The 16094-nt window shown below is 41.5% G+C and overlaps 1 protein-coding gene across 5 annotated transcripts in view; it reads right to left on the bottom strand.

Annotated features, from left to right (window-relative positions):
• DMD (dystrophin) overlaps positions 1 to 16094 on the bottom strand; it is a 3436004-nt gene that overhangs the window by 1679661 nt on the left and 1740249 nt on the right. For all 5 annotated transcript variants that reach the window (XM_077482558.1, XM_077482560.1, XM_077482557.1 and 2 more), the window contains one exon: positions 12936 to 13089. In XM_077482558.1, coding sequence (XP_077338684.1) covers positions 12936 to 13089 — 154 coding nt within the window. The remainder of the gene's footprint in view (positions 1 to 12935; positions 13090 to 16094) is intronic.

The following is a 16094-nucleotide window of genomic DNA, read 5'->3' as shown; positions in this document are numbered from 1 at the left end:
TCACGTGATCAGCTGTCAGCCAATGACAGCTGATCATGTGATAAAACGGAGCCGGTAATCGGCTAGTATTCCTCCTCGCGCTGACAGCGCGAGGAGAAAAAAAAAAAGCCGATCGCCGGCGGCCGTGTTCGGGACATCAGTCCCGATCACGGCCAGCAATTTAAGCGGACACCTGCCCCCTGCCAGTGCCCACCTGCCACCCGCAGTGCCATCCTGAAATAAAGTAAGTGCCCCCCTGTCAGTGCCACCCAGCAGTGCCCATAGTGCCCACAGTGCCACCCAGCAGTGCCCACAGTGCCACCCAGCAGTGCCCACAGTGCCACCCACAGTGCCACCCAGCAGTGCCACCCACAGTGCCACCCAAAATCTGCCTCAAAGGTGCTGCACCCCAGTGCCGCCCATCAGTGCCCAGCAGTGCCGCCCATCAGTGCCCAGCAGTGCCGCCCATCAGTGCCCAGCAGTGCCACCTATCAGAGCCACCTATCAGTGCCACCTATCAGTGCCCATCAGTCCCATCTATCTGTGGTACCTATCAGTGCCCATCCGTGCCACCCATCCGTGCCACTTATCCGTGCCACCCATCCGTGCCATCTTATCTGTGCCCATCTTTGCCCATCAGTGCCGCCTTATCTGTGCCCATCGGTGCCGCCTTATCTGTGCCTATTAGTGCCGCCTTAACTATGCCTATCAGTGCCCACCAGTGCAGCCTATCAGTGCCCACCAATGCAGCCCATCAGTGCCCACCAATGCAGCCCATCAGTGCCCACCAATGCAGCCTATCAGTGCCGCCTAATCAGCGCACTTCAATGAAGGAGAAAAATGACCCGTTTGCAAAATTTTATAACAAACTATTAAAACATGATTTTTTATTTATTTTTTTTTGCATCTTTTTTTGTTTGTTTAGCAAAAAATAAAACTCCGAGCTGTAACTAAATACCACCAAAAGAAAGCTCTATTTGTGGGAAAAAAATGATAAAAATTTCATTTGGGTACAGTGTTGTATGACCGCGTAATTGTCACTCAAAGTGCATCAGCGCTGAAAGCTGAAAATTGGTCTGGGACTGAGGGGGGTTTAAGTGCCCAGTAAGCAAGTGGTTAAACAGATCCTCACCAAACTGGCCTCAGCTACCTAGACATCACTCACTCTGTAAATCCAATCGTTTTAAAGCTATTATACAGCATAAAGGACAAATTGTCAGTTATGCGTTCAAGGTAGCAGAATAAAGTTTCCTTTTCACTATTATTTTATTTTTGTGATTTTATTGGAAACATTGCAGGAACCTAAAAATGATTCAAGCATCTCAATTATCAACTTCAGCATTTATAGCCCTCCAACTACAGGAAAATGAAAACCTCACCACTAAAGTCATAGACTCTAAAAACATTGTCTCTGTTAGAAAAGCGGGAGTTACAATCACTACCGGTGACAAGAGCAAAGAAAGGTCAAAGGACCCAAATGCCTTCTTTTTCATACATGACAAACCCCATCTTCTCAGAAAGTGTGCATGTTCAAAGGAACGCACTCTGAAAAATGAAAGGAGTTTCTAAGAAATAATGCCATTTGTTTCAGACATTGTACTGTACATCTACAGAGCACTTCACCAGAGACTGCAAGGTTACAGTTCTCAGAATGAGACAGGGACATGCATGTGTCAGTCTTACATTAAGTTCTCTTTAAACAGGACTCTATATCTGCTTAAAGCGGAGTTCCACCCAAAAGTGAAACTTCCACTCGTTGTACTCCTTCCCCCCTCAGGTGCCACATTTTGCACCTTTTGGGGGGAGGGAGGCGGGGGACATCAGTATTTCACAGGTATCCTGTCCCCACTACCGGGAGCCTCAGCTGCGGGTATTTGTGTCATCGCTGGGGCTCCCTCATCCTTCTCCGGCTGCCGGGCCAGTAGGAGACAGGAGCAGAGCCTCGCACATGTGCAGTAGGTTTCCCGGCATGAAGCTGTAAGTCTTCACTGCCGGGTTCCCTTACTCATAATGGAGGTGGCATGCACCTGACAGCTGATGGAAACATCAGCTGCGGTGCCGACATCGCTGGACTCCATGACAGGTAAGTGTCCGATTATTAAAAGTCAGCAGCTGCAGTATGTATATTTTTGCAGTGGTGGGCGGAACTCCTCTTTAAGATCTTACATCCCCATCAGATCAAGGTAGGGTGAACCATGAACAGTCACCTCCAACTATTATATCAAAATGCAACAAGTTTCATAGCAAAGGATTTTCAGAGGAAAATAGAGCTAAACATGTCTGGTGACGTTACCTCAGGGACAACCAGAGAAATCTGTCAAGTTGCAACTTCAGAATTCCTAGGCTGCATGCACACTGCAGCTGTCAAATTCCTGTTTTACATTTTCTTCTAGTTGTCTCTTTAATAAGGTGGCAGTTTAAATTGCCAGAACAGGATAAGGCAAAATGTTTCAGTGTTTTATCTTCTAATTGCATTATGACATCTAAATGAACACACACCAATAGGTTTGAAATACAAGATGCTAGCAAAAGCATATCTTAGGGAATACCATCTTCTGCCAGCACTGTGCACCCTGCATGTGATAATGTATATGGTAGTTATACAACAGTTGGCACTCTTCAGTAAATGGGGCCAAGAGTGACATTTACATTAAGCGGCTATTTATTCCCATATTCAGCTGAGACATTCAATTGTATGATGACATTAAATGATTCACTGCAGGGAAACAGAGGTAAAAACACAAATGGGGTAATTAACAGATTCTTCCAAATGGGAAGAAAATAAACAAGCCTACAAAGACCACTTCAGATCTTAAAGACAGATGTAGAAATCACAGTAGTTGGTGCACCGTGGCTTAGCTGAGTACAGCATTAAAGTCACAATTTGGCACTTTTGTTGGGAGAAACTCATATTCTATACATCTCTCTGATTTTATTATTCCAAGTGCACTAAGAACATTTTAAACACTTCAGCATGAATATTAAAGACCGTTTCTGAATTGACTAAACCACTGCCATCTGCACCGATTGCTCAACAAATACATCTTTTTCATTAGTTCAAGGTTTGCTTTATGTAATTTTTACTAATGCTACATAAACCAACTGTGTGCAATTAGAGACGTTCAAATATTATGTTCCATTAGTGTGCGCTGCATGTAGCCGCCGAAAGGAATACTGTTTAAATATATTTCAGCACCATGCAAAAGGCTATCTGACGTATAGATTGCTCATTTATAAGGCTTGCTTCTAATCTGTTGAGCACAATTATAATGTTCTTATCATTTTCAAATCTAATTTTCTTTACTAGAGGTTCTGCCAAGACATGACTTTCCTAGCAGGTTGCTTAGTCTAGTATACGGTAAGCTCTCAGCATAATTAATACATTGCATAGTCATTGCCCCCTAGAGTTCTAGCATGTTCACTTCTCTAATGCAATAAGCTGGTGACTTCCAGAATGTCAGAGAGCATCCTACTTTCCATTAGTTGCTGCCATTGTTTTCATTTACAAAATGACTTTCATCTAATCAAATTAACTGGCAGACAATGTAAAATGTGTTTCAAGAGGTACAGTAGTTGGCTTCATACTCAGACTCTTGCCTGTCACTAGATGATCATAATTTCTGGCAGTTTGATCTACTTTAATGAATTCTCAGTTTGATGTTGAATCTAAGATCTACAATCTAAAATGACTACCTTACTTTAAAAAGTTAACCATATTCAATAAACATAATCAAACTACAGTATACACTTCAGATGTTGTCTGCTTTAGTTTACACTACACCTAATACTCTTTATGCATTCTGCTTTCTTGTATGAAAATAGCATTAGAAGCATGGTCCAAACATTTAAGAGAAAGATATGAGTTTCTCAGCAAATATAAAACGATTTAAAGAATATTTATCAGAAAATTAGTAAACATAAATATACTAATAACCTTTTTCTTATTGAGTCCTTATAACTTGGTATTTTAACCAATTTGTTTATGGTTTTTGTTTTAGAAAGCAAAGTAATATACGTGGTACAGTGTGGAATGCTAAATCACAAAGGACAGATTGTGTGCCATGCATTACTTACATATATTTTTATGAGTAAAATGAGCAGGTGTGTGCCAGGATAAATTACTTAAAGGTACACGAATGGACCACTTTAACCTCCCTAGCGGTAATCCCGAGTCTGGCTCGGGTTGGGAATTTACTAGCAGGAGCGGTAACCCCAAGCCAGACTCGGGATCGCATCGCTGGATGCAGGGGAGGACATAGTGAGAGTTACTTACCTTGTCCCCTGGATCCAGCGATGTCCCCCGCGCTGCGTGATCGAGCTGTCCTCCGCTCAATTCACAGTTCCGAATGCCGCCGAGCTACGTTCCCTGCGACGTTACGGCACACGGGAGCGGAGAACGCTGGCAAATTCAAAAAAGTAAAAAGACACAAAACACACACAGCACTGTAATCTTACAGATTACAGTGCTGTATTAAAAAAAATTACACACCCCCTTTGTCCCTAGTGGTCTGTGCAGTGCCCTGCATGCGCTTTTATATTATAAATACAGTTTTTTCTGCCTGGAATTTGGAGATTAGCAACCAAAAAGTGTACCTTTTTCAGTGTTTTAGGATTTGATTACATTATTGAATAATTTTTATTATTCTTTATTATATTATAAACTTTATCATACCCGGGATGTCTGCTAGACTCTGGTTTGAAGAGATTTAAGAGCGTTATTCCTAAAAATTACAGGACTACAAAATAAAACGCCAGATTTCCATGCAAAATAATTGTACCGCTTTCAGCACCTAATTCCAGACTGAATCATACCGCCAGGGAGGTTAAGGTGTTACTAAACCCACAGTAAAATCGGTCTGTATATTCAATAAAGCAAGCGTGTTATACTCACTGTGGAACCTAAGGGGTTAATCCGCTGTATTGTTTAAAAAAGCTTTTTGATCCTGTCTTCTCTGATCCTCCACTTCTTCTAAAATCCCCAAACTATTTCTTGATAGAACAGAGCCTTGGGAGCAAGCTGCAAATACTCAATGTGGTGTGTATCGCTAGATAGCTTTTTTTTTTTTTATTGGGAGTGCATGTGATCAGCACAGGGCCAATCAGCACTGTCTGGGTCAGGGGTCCTGCAGCCTCATAGGACAATCAAGGGAGAATTACAACACTACATGTTTTAACTAGACACTGATAGAAGTCACAAGACTGCTCTAACTGCTGATGCTTATGATGAATATATTTACTAAAACAATTGCATTTCTATGTCATGTGTATTGTAGGAGACCAGAAATAATGAATGTAGGGTCCTAGGTTTAGTAACATTTTAATAAACCGTCAAATTTGTTTCCATGTCTTATTTTGAAATGTTTTACAAGCTTTTTTAATTAAACCCAATTCACTAAAATGTTACCACTCACAGTGTTATTATAAGGAAATTATTTTTGCATGCAATAAAGAATTTTACAATGGTATAAAAAAAGTGTTTACTTTTTTTTTTCAATACATTTAGGGTCCTTTCACACGGGGCGGATCAGTTCTGATCCGCCCCGTGGATATCCGTTTGCTCAGCGGGGATCACTCCGCCGATCCCCACTGAGCAGGGAGATGACAGGTCCGTCTCTGCATACTGCGCAGGGACAGACCTGTCACAGCGCCGCTCTCCCCTATGGGAGATCGGATGACGACGGACCGCAGTGCCCGTCGTCACCCGATCCGATCCGCAGACGGATGGAAAAATAGCTTTTTCCTCCGTTACACTTTTTCGGATCGGAGCGGGTCGGATGTCAGCGGACATGTCACCGCTGACATCCGACGCTCCATAGAGCTCTATGGAGCACCCGTTCAGGTCCGCCTGAAAAACTGACAGGCGGGCCTGAACGGGACGTCAGTGTGAAAGGGGCCTTAGGGGTATGGGCAGGTGTTATGTGATAGAGTGAGGGAGGATGTTTGCCTGGAGATGGGCTTTAAGTAAGTACCATATAATAAGTGATCCATAGATTTTTCATCTTTCACAAAACAATCTGTGTACTCAAATTTATAATTAGTCAACTTAACTTTCCAGCATTTATAGGACATTTAAATATCACTTTATGGATGGAGACAGCCTTTAAGATTCAAAGATGTGATTAACTGACATTCCCACTTTTACATGGCGAGACAAAATCACCATGCCATCGGTTAAAATACGTAAATCATCCTTGTCCTGATTAACAAAGTGCAGAAGGCTTTCACTCAAATATATTTAAACAAACAAGCTGCCTTAATAAAAAAAAATGCATTAAACAATAGAGGATTAGGCTTATCTGAACTTCATAGAGCTGTCTCGAAATTATTTTTTCCACTTGGATCACAAGGTCATATGCATACTTGTGAAAGCACTTCAGAGAAATCCTTTAATTTTAAAAGATGGTATGCAATACTGTGAGATCAAATAACAACAATCAGTTCAACTAATAAAAGGCTGTAATATTCAGCACTTTTTCATGTTTAACTCAATAAAGATTTGTTATCCTACTCATTTCTTTGCAGCTTTACAAAAAAAAATGGAAGTTGTGTTTAATTCAACCATAAAGCTGCTTACTGGAATAGATGTAACAATCATACAAGCTGATGCTTTATTTGATATAAAACATATACAGTAGTTGTTTGATGTAGTACATACCGCTGCTTCCAGTTCACCAATTGAAAGATAAAAACTCCCAATATTATGTGTGCATTACAAAATGGTAACTGGTATTGATAGAACATGAAAGCAAAACTTGACTCTAGAAAGGTATTCACTAATTCTAAAACATTTTGTGTTTTACATAAGCATCGTGAATGGCCCATAATAGCCTTATTTATGCTGTCCTGAATGGTTAATTTAACCCTATGGTAATTAACTACAACCTTTTCTCAACTTTATTATGTGCATGTAGTCATTGGTGCAGTCACATTCTGCACCCCCTAGCTTCATTAAAGCGGGAGTCCGCCGGGACTCCGCGTTTTTTTTTTTTTTTTAAAGTCAGCAGCTACAAATACTGCAGCTGCTGACTTTTAAAATAGTGACACTTACCTGTCCAGCGCGCCCGCGATGTCGGCACCCGAAGCCGATCTCTAGATCGACACTCGAGTGCTGCCGCCGCCATCTTGGGTATGGGAATCAGGAAATGGAGCCTTTCGGCTTCATTTCCCGGTTCCCTACTGCGCATGCGCGAGCCTCGCTGCACAATGAGGATGGTCCCCGCTGCCTCTGGGATCTGTGTGTTTCCCAGCAGGCAGCGGGGCACTTGCGGAAGGGGGCGGGCACTTGCGGAAAGGGGCGTAATGTACGCCCCTTTCCGCAGAGAGCTAGCCCGGAAGTGGGTGCAGTTACCTGGATTATCCAGGTAACTGCACCCCCCTCCCCCCTGAAAGGTGCCAATCGTGGTGCCGGAGGGGGGGAGGAATCCGATGAGCGGAAGGTCCATTTTAGGGTGGACCTCCACTTTAATTACTTTTGTTGAACCATAAAAACATGGACAAACAAAGGAAGGATTACAATTCTGGCAGGTTTAAGCATGTACAATATTTAGGCCATCTGGGAAATGTAACATCTTATGCATGTTTTGGGTCTGTTCTCTCTTCTGTAGGAATTGCAGTGTTAATGTTTTACCTATTTTCATATTGCATTGTGACCTACTTAAAATAAGGGAAAAATCTGTGTTTTTTAGGCTTTGTGCTTTGGACGTGCTTGGTGATTTTGCAGCATTGTTGCAATCAGTACTCACTTTAGGGGGCTTATATTTGAAAACTGGAGAAAGAAGAACGGGCACAAAATTCAATTTGTTACACACAGAGACCAATCATTCTTGTTTTTTTTCACCCCACAAAATGAAAGAAACCAGATAGGGTGTGACTGAAAACAACTTCAAATGTATGCTTGTTTTATTTAATTTATTTTACTAGTGCCAAAAAAGCAACTATCTTATTCTGCTGTTGTGTGCAGTTGAATTGCAGGTGATAAAGCCAAACTTCAGCTCATACAATTGCCACCCCCACTTCTAGGCCCCCACCTTCCTTTGGAGCACTCTTGCATCAATGTTTTTAATGTGTACCCATATCTTTTTTTACAAAGCCTTCAATTTGGTCATGTAATGTAACAGGTTTCTCATCCTCTTTCTCCAGTAGTGGGTGTGATAATGTGGCACTGCTCAATTCCCGTATTCTCATGTAAGTCCAGTGCAGTCAAATAAAACCCCCCAGGAGGTGGTCCTTCTGTGCCCCACACTCATAAACAGTGTATTGAATGATGCTGGGTATCATTCAACATGTAAGAGGACTGGCACAGAACAATTAAGTGGTGAGCCTGAGGTAGACAGCACTGCAGATGAATGAGTATTGCAGGGAGCAATGCATTTTTTTTACATTTTAACCTGGTTAGCCATTAATATTAAAATAAAATGTGTCTAATACTTTTTGTCTAATGTGTCAGTGTGTTACTTTTTAACAACTTATAAAGGATTCAAGGACCCTTTTGCCAGGTAACTTTGTAAGTGAAACATGTTAAAAAATGTTATACATACATTTTATTACCAACAGGTTAATAAAATGAGTATATTCAAATTAAAAAAAAGCTGGTGAGTGGCAGCTTTTTATTAGCAGTGCCCATATGTTGGGGAGCTCACAGTGAGCTTGTAAGGGGTCCAGAGTTCACACTCAAACTTTCTATGTTAAAGCTTACAATAATAATAGCAAAATGTGTGTTTAAACTAGAATACATGGAAAGCTTTGAAATCTGTCAGGAATATTGACCTGTGAAAGCTTTATTTGTGTTATTTACTGTACTGGACTTTCATAAATGTCTTTAGCCACTTGGGTACCGCGCTATTGCAAAATGACGGCAACAGCGCGGACCCACATTTCCGGGACTACGTCTATTGACGTCGTCCCGGATACGAGCGGCCTGTGCGCCCCCTGAGGGGCGCGCGCGGCGCGCTCTGTGATCGGCGAGTCCGTGAGACTCGCCTGATCACCGATCCGTGTAAGGGGTCGATCCCGACCCCTTATCACGTGATCAGCTGTCAGCCAATGACAGCTGATCATGTGATAAAACGGAGCCGGTAATCGGCTAGTATTCCTCCTCGCGCTGACAGCGCGAGGAGAAAAAAAAAAAGCCGATCGCCGGCGGCCGTGTTCGGGACATCAGTCCCGATCACGGCCAGCAATTTAAGAGGACACCTGCCCCCTGCCAGTGCCCACCTGCCACCCGCAGTGCCATCCTGAAATAAAGTAAGTGCCCCCCTGTCAGTGCCACCCAGCAGTGCCCATAGTGCCCACAGTGCCACCCAGCAGTGCCCACAGTGCCACCCAGCAGTGCCCACAGTGCCACCCACAGTGCCACCCAGCAGTGCCACCCACAGTGCCACCCAAAATCTGCCTCAAAGGTGCTGCACCCCAGTGCCGCCCATCAGTGCCCAGCAGTGCCGCCCATCAGTGCCCAGCAGTGCCGCCCATCAGTGCCCAGCAGTGCCACCTATCAGAGCCACCTATCAGTGCCACCTATCAGTGCCCATCAGTCCCATCTATCTGTGGTACCTATCAGTGCCCATCCGTGCCACCCATCCCTGCCACTTATCCGTGCCACCCATCCGTGCCATCTTATCTGTGCCCATCTTTGCCCATCAGTGCCGCCTTATCTGTGCCCATCGGTGCCGCCTTATCTGTGCCTATTAGTGCCGCCTTAACTATGCCTATCAGTGCCCACCAGTGCAGCCTATCAGTGCCCACCAATGCAGCCCATCAGTGCCCACCAATGCAGCCCATCAGTGCCCACGAATGCAGCCTATCAGTGCCGCCTAATCAGCGCACTTCAATGAAGGAGAAAAATGACCCGTTTGCAAAATTTTATAACAAACTATTAAAACATGATTTTTTTTTTTTTTTTTTTTGCATCTTTTTTTGTTTGTTTAGCAAAAAATAAAACTCCGAGCTGTAACTAAATACCACCAAAAGAAAGCTCTATTTGTGGGAAAAAAATGATAAAAATTTCATTTGGGTACAGTGTTGTATGACCGCGCAATTGTCATTCAAAGTGCATCAGCGCTGAAAGCTGAAAATTGGTCTGGGACTGAGGGGGGTTTAAGTGCCCAGTAAGCAAGTGGTTAGATAGCATCATCTTTGAAAATGTATCTTGTATCTCGACCTACACCATACACATTGACCCACTTCGAGAGCCTCTGTGGGAGGCTAATTTCATTAACTTACTCATCTATAACCTTCTTTAAGAAACCCCCAGTGCGGTCCTATCATCATTGATGGGACATTGAGTTAGGGAGGCAGATAGACCCTGAAGATTGCCAGGTCATGCACATAGTACTCTCCAAATGTTCCATAAATGTTCTCATTTTGGAGAATGCCTACAAAGTGCTCTACAGGGGGTACTATATGCTGGCTAGGCTGGCTCATTTTATCCCATCTTATTCTCCTCTCTGCTTCTGAGGTTGTTCACAAGAGGGCACTATGGCACACATTTGGTGGTCTTGTCTGAAGGTGTGCAGACTATGGGTCAAGGGTTTATGCTCTCCTTCGCACTATATTTCATATCAACCATAAAAGAGACCCCTTTCAGGCCCTTCTTTGCAATCCAATTGCAGAACTGCTACATCCAGAGTGCAAATTAGCTTTGCATTTTGTTTCTGCAACTAAATTCAACATTGCAAGGGCTTGGAAAACTCTGGTATTAAGTTTTGAAGCAGTAAAAAAACAAATTACATGATGGTAAATGAGATACTGACAGCTTTCCCCTTGGATACTCATGATCAATTTCTGAGGGTCTGGCAACCTTGAAAGGTGAGTAGAAAATTCTGTGCAGCCGCACTCCGAATGAAATCTCTTATGCCTTTTATTGAAACATCGGGATCACACTGTACAAACCACAGCAAAGCAATACAGAAACAAGCTGATGTGTTTCACACTAAACAAAGTGCTTACTCATAGCTAATGAGCACCAGAATAAGTGACAAATATTTATTATCTGTGATAAACCATGTGACTGGATAATTATTCAATTATCTGACCAGCTGAGAAAACAGCCCTATCAGGTAAACTAATTGTGTACAATCCCAACACATGATACCAGACAAACAACCTCAGATTGTGATCATGTGATGTGTAAGCCAATAGATAGACCAATGTGCAAAAAAATAAAATAATCATTCATTTATTTTCATTTTTTGCTTTGCTGTGGCTTGTACAGTGTGATCCCGATGTTTCAATAAAAGGCACGAGAGATTTCATTCGGAGTGCGGCTGTGCAGAATTTTCTACTCACCTTTATTTGCTATATGCATTAGCCAGTACCTGGGGCTCTAAGTTTCCTAGAGAAAAAAAAAAACTTTTGTTCCAGTGGATCTACCTGGAGTGGTGGTAACCCCTTCTCCCAGTCTGGCAACCTTGGATAGAGTATATCCAACCTTCTAGATTCTATAATATGTTTCTTTCAATTTGATGTTTCTCTGGTGCACACCTCGTAGGACTCTTCTTCCCTTTTGTTCCTCTCTTCTTCCCACCTCTCTTCTTCCCACCATTACCAACTTCTTTTCATCCTTTTCTCCCTCCTTTCTAACTTTATTTTCTTTTTTCCCTTTTTTCCTCCTTAATCCCATTCTGTGTATCTATTTTATAGGCCTTTTAGGCTGCCGAGTCCCTGGTTAAGATGGTTATGGTGAAGGCACATTTATGGTTCTACAGTGCACTACAATGATCTACAATGCACCCATGTATAACCATATTGACAAAAAAAATTTGTTTTAGCATATTCAACTGGATGTCCTCGCCTGAAGTCAATATGCGATGTTATGGGACACTTAAGTCCACTCATTTAGTGATTTATGGATTTTTGATAAACCGTAATATTGCATTTGAAACTCATTTTTGTATTTTGTGCATTGGGGATTCGTTTTTTTCATGGTATTTGTCTTTTTGTACACCTCATAAACATTGTAACCACCTCATTGTTGATCCAATCTATTGCATTAAATCTTAATAAAATGTTTGTAGAAGGAAATGTATCTTGTAAATAACATGACGTGTCATGACTGACAAGAATTAAAATAATAGCAAAGTTAGGTGAAGCAAATGTGTCTAAATTCAGTTTGGTTGAGTTAAAATGGCCTTCTGACTATTTATAGATAAACAAATGTCCCAGTAAGAACTATACTGTCTTACAGTCTTCAAATGCTTTGTCTTCCAGCTTGAACCATTGTCTTTGCAAAGTAACCAAAAGGTATTAGTGGTGCACACATTCCCTAGAAAGGTTGGATAATCTCTGTCTGCAATGATGAGCATTCAGTTAACAGGTGTTAGCCCTTGTTCGTGCCTCCTAGAGAAGACCTACACAGTCCAATTCTAACCCAATCTTTACAGGTGATTCTACAGTTGAGAACGAATTAGGAATTACAAAGTAACCCTTGGGGCTCACACTTTACTGCATATTTATGGTCTAGTGTGTATAACTGTTCTTATTTCTTGGTTTGTTGCTGACAGTTCTGTTCTCTGAAGGCTTTGGTGTTTATATTACCTCTAACTTTGCTTGTCCTCACTCAAGGAAAACTGTCTGCATAGAGAAGTCAACCAACACAATAGCGAAAATGTCACCATTCTTTGTTGCCTTTACACTACTCAATTGACATATGAAGTTGCTGTTACTGTAAACAATCACACATTATACTAATACAGAGAAACAAATGTAAATCTATAAAATAGAAAACTGCTTTTAGTTATCAGTTTTTCTGGATGCATCTCAACCTTAGCAAAGCCAATATACAAATTGAAGAAGCTGAAACCATACCTCACAATTTACTAATGAAGTCTGAAACAACAAAGATTTTTGAGGCAAACAAGAAATATAAAAATGCATTTGCAAATCAACACACATTGGTATATCAGGTAACTTTAACTCAATTTCTGTGAATTGGAATATAAGGGGAACAGTGCTTTTCCTACCTTTATTCTCTGTTGCTGCTGTCTCAGTTTCTCTGTATCCCTTGGATCACCTTGGGACTCAGAAAGAATTGTCTCTGCTTCAGTTAGCCACTGGTTGAGGTTATTCATGTCATCCTGCAGTTTCATCCACTTCTCTAGCGATCTGTCAAACCTCCTGAGAATAATAACAAAGTAAATGTTTAAACAAAGCTCCAGGAAACAGTAGCTCATCATTTCATAGCAATTTAATCAATCAATGCCTAAAATAGTAGTATATTTGGAGAGAAATAGGACAGTACATATATTAATACATCTATGAGCATTTTATGAATGCTCTTAGGGGGGAAGAAAAAGATAGATAGATAGATAGATAGATAGATAGATAGATAGATAGATAGATAGATAGATAGATAGAGCCACACATATTTTGGTGTTTTATAAGACAAACTGGTGCCAGGGAAAGGTCTATGGCAGTATGCAGGGGGTTAAGCACTGGTCACACCTTGTTCCCCACCTGGGGTATAATTTGTCTTTCCCTGGGATGATCAGTGTTTTTGGGGAAGGATTGCTTGTGGGCTGTAATAGGACTTGTCTGCAGGCCTGAGCAGGCCCAATGTGGTCTCACTACTAGCCACGAGGCTAAATATCTTTTGTTGGATTTTGGATTGCGATTATTACCCCATTATTGGTTGTATTTTCTGTGACTCTCATGAATAAAGTCAGAAAGTCCTTAAACATACTTTGGTGTTTATATTACCTCTCTACAAGCTCTCTGCTTGAAGATGAGCATTTACAATATATTTTCCCATGGATGTTACTGTTTTTAGTTACCAGTCTCTTTAAAAAGTATAGAAAGTGAGCAAAGGTAAAGTTGCAACCAACTACATATGTTTCAAGAGCATCAGTTTAGAGAAAACGATGACACAGTATGTAATAATGTAAACCACAACTAAGCACACTCCTCAGTTATTGATACTTTTCTTGAATTCCCCTTCCCCACTTTCCCACTTTTTCCTTCTAAAGAAACAAGAAAAAACCCATGTAAATATTTATTTTTCTAGACATAAACTTACATAGGGCTAAGGGCCACCACCCTCCCTCCACTCAACAGGAATAGAAGGGCCACATCCTTCCCTAAACCTGCAAGTACTGGGAATCTGACAGGTAAATATGGTTGAGGGAGAGACTAGGGAAGGTGGGTATATGCAGAAGAGGGAACTTTAAAGTTGAATGTTAATTGTTTATATTTTGTCTTCCCTGGTTTCTCCTTTCCCCCTCATCAAGAGGCTAAGTATACTTTTTAATCCAACTTTTTTTCATTACATAACTTACTTTAGATACAGTGGTATTGATTTACTAAAACATGGAGAGTGCATAATCTGGTGCAACTCTACAGAGAAACCAATCAGCTTCCATGTTTATTTTGTCAAAGCTTAAATGAATAAGCTGATTGGCTACCATGCACAGCTGCACCAGATTTTGCATTCTCCAGTTTTAGTAAATTAACCCCAGTGTCCTGATTATTGAGTCTTTGTGTTTCTCTATGCAATGAAGGCAGAAAAAGGCTGATTAGAGGAGCAAGAAGGGGGATGTATATAGCTTCCTGAAAACACATCACAGTACCCTGCCTCAATACTACTCTAAAGAGCCTTCAGCTCTGATGCAAGCAGTGAGTAATGCACATTTTGATATTCAAATTGATATATGAATGTCATCCTGGAGGAGTGGGCATTCCTAGAAACACTGCATTTACATGCCCTAGGTCAGTAATGGTGCATCTTGGCCCCCCAGATGTTTTGGAACTACATTTCCCATGATGCTGATGCACTCTTGAGCATCATGGGAAATGTAGTTCTAAACCATGTGGGCTGCCAAGGTTCGCCATCACTGCCCTAGGTAACCCCACATGTGATGCTGAGTTATGATGATTGAAAAAACTGAAACCCATTAAATGAAATGGTGGGTCAAAGACGGTGGGTCAAGGACAGTCAGGCTGGGGAGAATGAACTAAATTATACTGGATGTTATCATTTCAGGAAATGAGGCGGCCTAAATTTGACTTACTACAGCTTCTAATGAATGCTGTAAGAATCTCATAATGTGCACTAAATATAAAGTAAGTACCGTAATTTCAGTACAGAAGAGGAGTCTGTACACCTGCGCAAGACTGAAGGTAAGGCTGTTTTTTTTTGCCCTCGATATTATAATTTAAAACTAGTTCAAGTGTAAGCCTCTTGCATCGGATCACAGAAAATTATCTTTTGGTCTCATGTACACTGGACAGAAAAATTGCTGCTTTTACAGGAGTTTGGTATTTATTCTTTCAGACTGTAAATGCATCTTTACAGGCATTTAGAAGAGGACGATTTACATATTGGAAAAAATTAATGAAAAACATATCCAGCACATTCAAGGAGAAGAATGTTGAGAAAAAATGTATACAATCATGCGTTTGCCGTATAAGTATTTAGGTGTGTTCACGCATGTTATTGTACTCTAATGGCCAGAATAAATTAATATTATGGCCATATAATACATGAACACCAATTGGCTGCCGAGGTGACTGGAAGGGCTGGATATAGTTTGTTCCCTATTGAAATCCACCTGGTTATTGTTCTCGGATGATGACGCCATATGGAGGGATGAATAAATAGAAGGAGATAAGCCTGGCGTTCATGCTGATTATCTACAGAATTGAGGTGAGAGTTCTGGGAGCTCAGTTCCCATTTGTATTCAGCATAGAAGGAAAGTGGATTTTGTCATTTGACTACTGTGAAGTGGACTTCCCTATTGACACCACTGCCCTACTAACACCAACCTCTGCCTTACTGACACTGTCCACTGCCCTACTGACACCAACATCTGCTCTATTGCCACTGTCCACTGCCCTACTAACACCAACCTCTGCCCTACTGACACATCCACTGCCCTGCTGACACTGACCTCTGCCCTGGACCATGCACACATTTTGCAAGTTGGCATTCAGTATGATAAGTGTCTCCCTGTAGTAGTTTCATTTTTCTCTTGAGAGTAGGAAAAGAGGCATGTAATTAGGTCATTTACCAAGCCCTGCCTTTTCTGAATGAATGCAGTTGTGTTTACTATGCTTCTGTTTGTGAATGAAAAGGAAGCCGCTCAGAACAGGGCGATTCTCATTCATCCACTGTCCAGTGCAGCTGA

This window comes from Lithobates pipiens, unplaced genomic scaffold (genome assembly GCF_037356315.1).
Source record: "Lithobates pipiens isolate NorthernLeopardFrog02 unplaced genomic scaffold, aLitPip1_a1.2 Scaffold_16, whole genome shotgun sequence".
Classification (NCBI taxonomy): domain Eukaryota; kingdom Metazoa; phylum Chordata; class Amphibia; order Anura; family Ranidae; genus Lithobates; species Lithobates pipiens.
The sequence above is the reverse complement of the archived record's forward strand: the minus strand, read 5'-3'. Positions and strand labels throughout refer to the sequence as shown.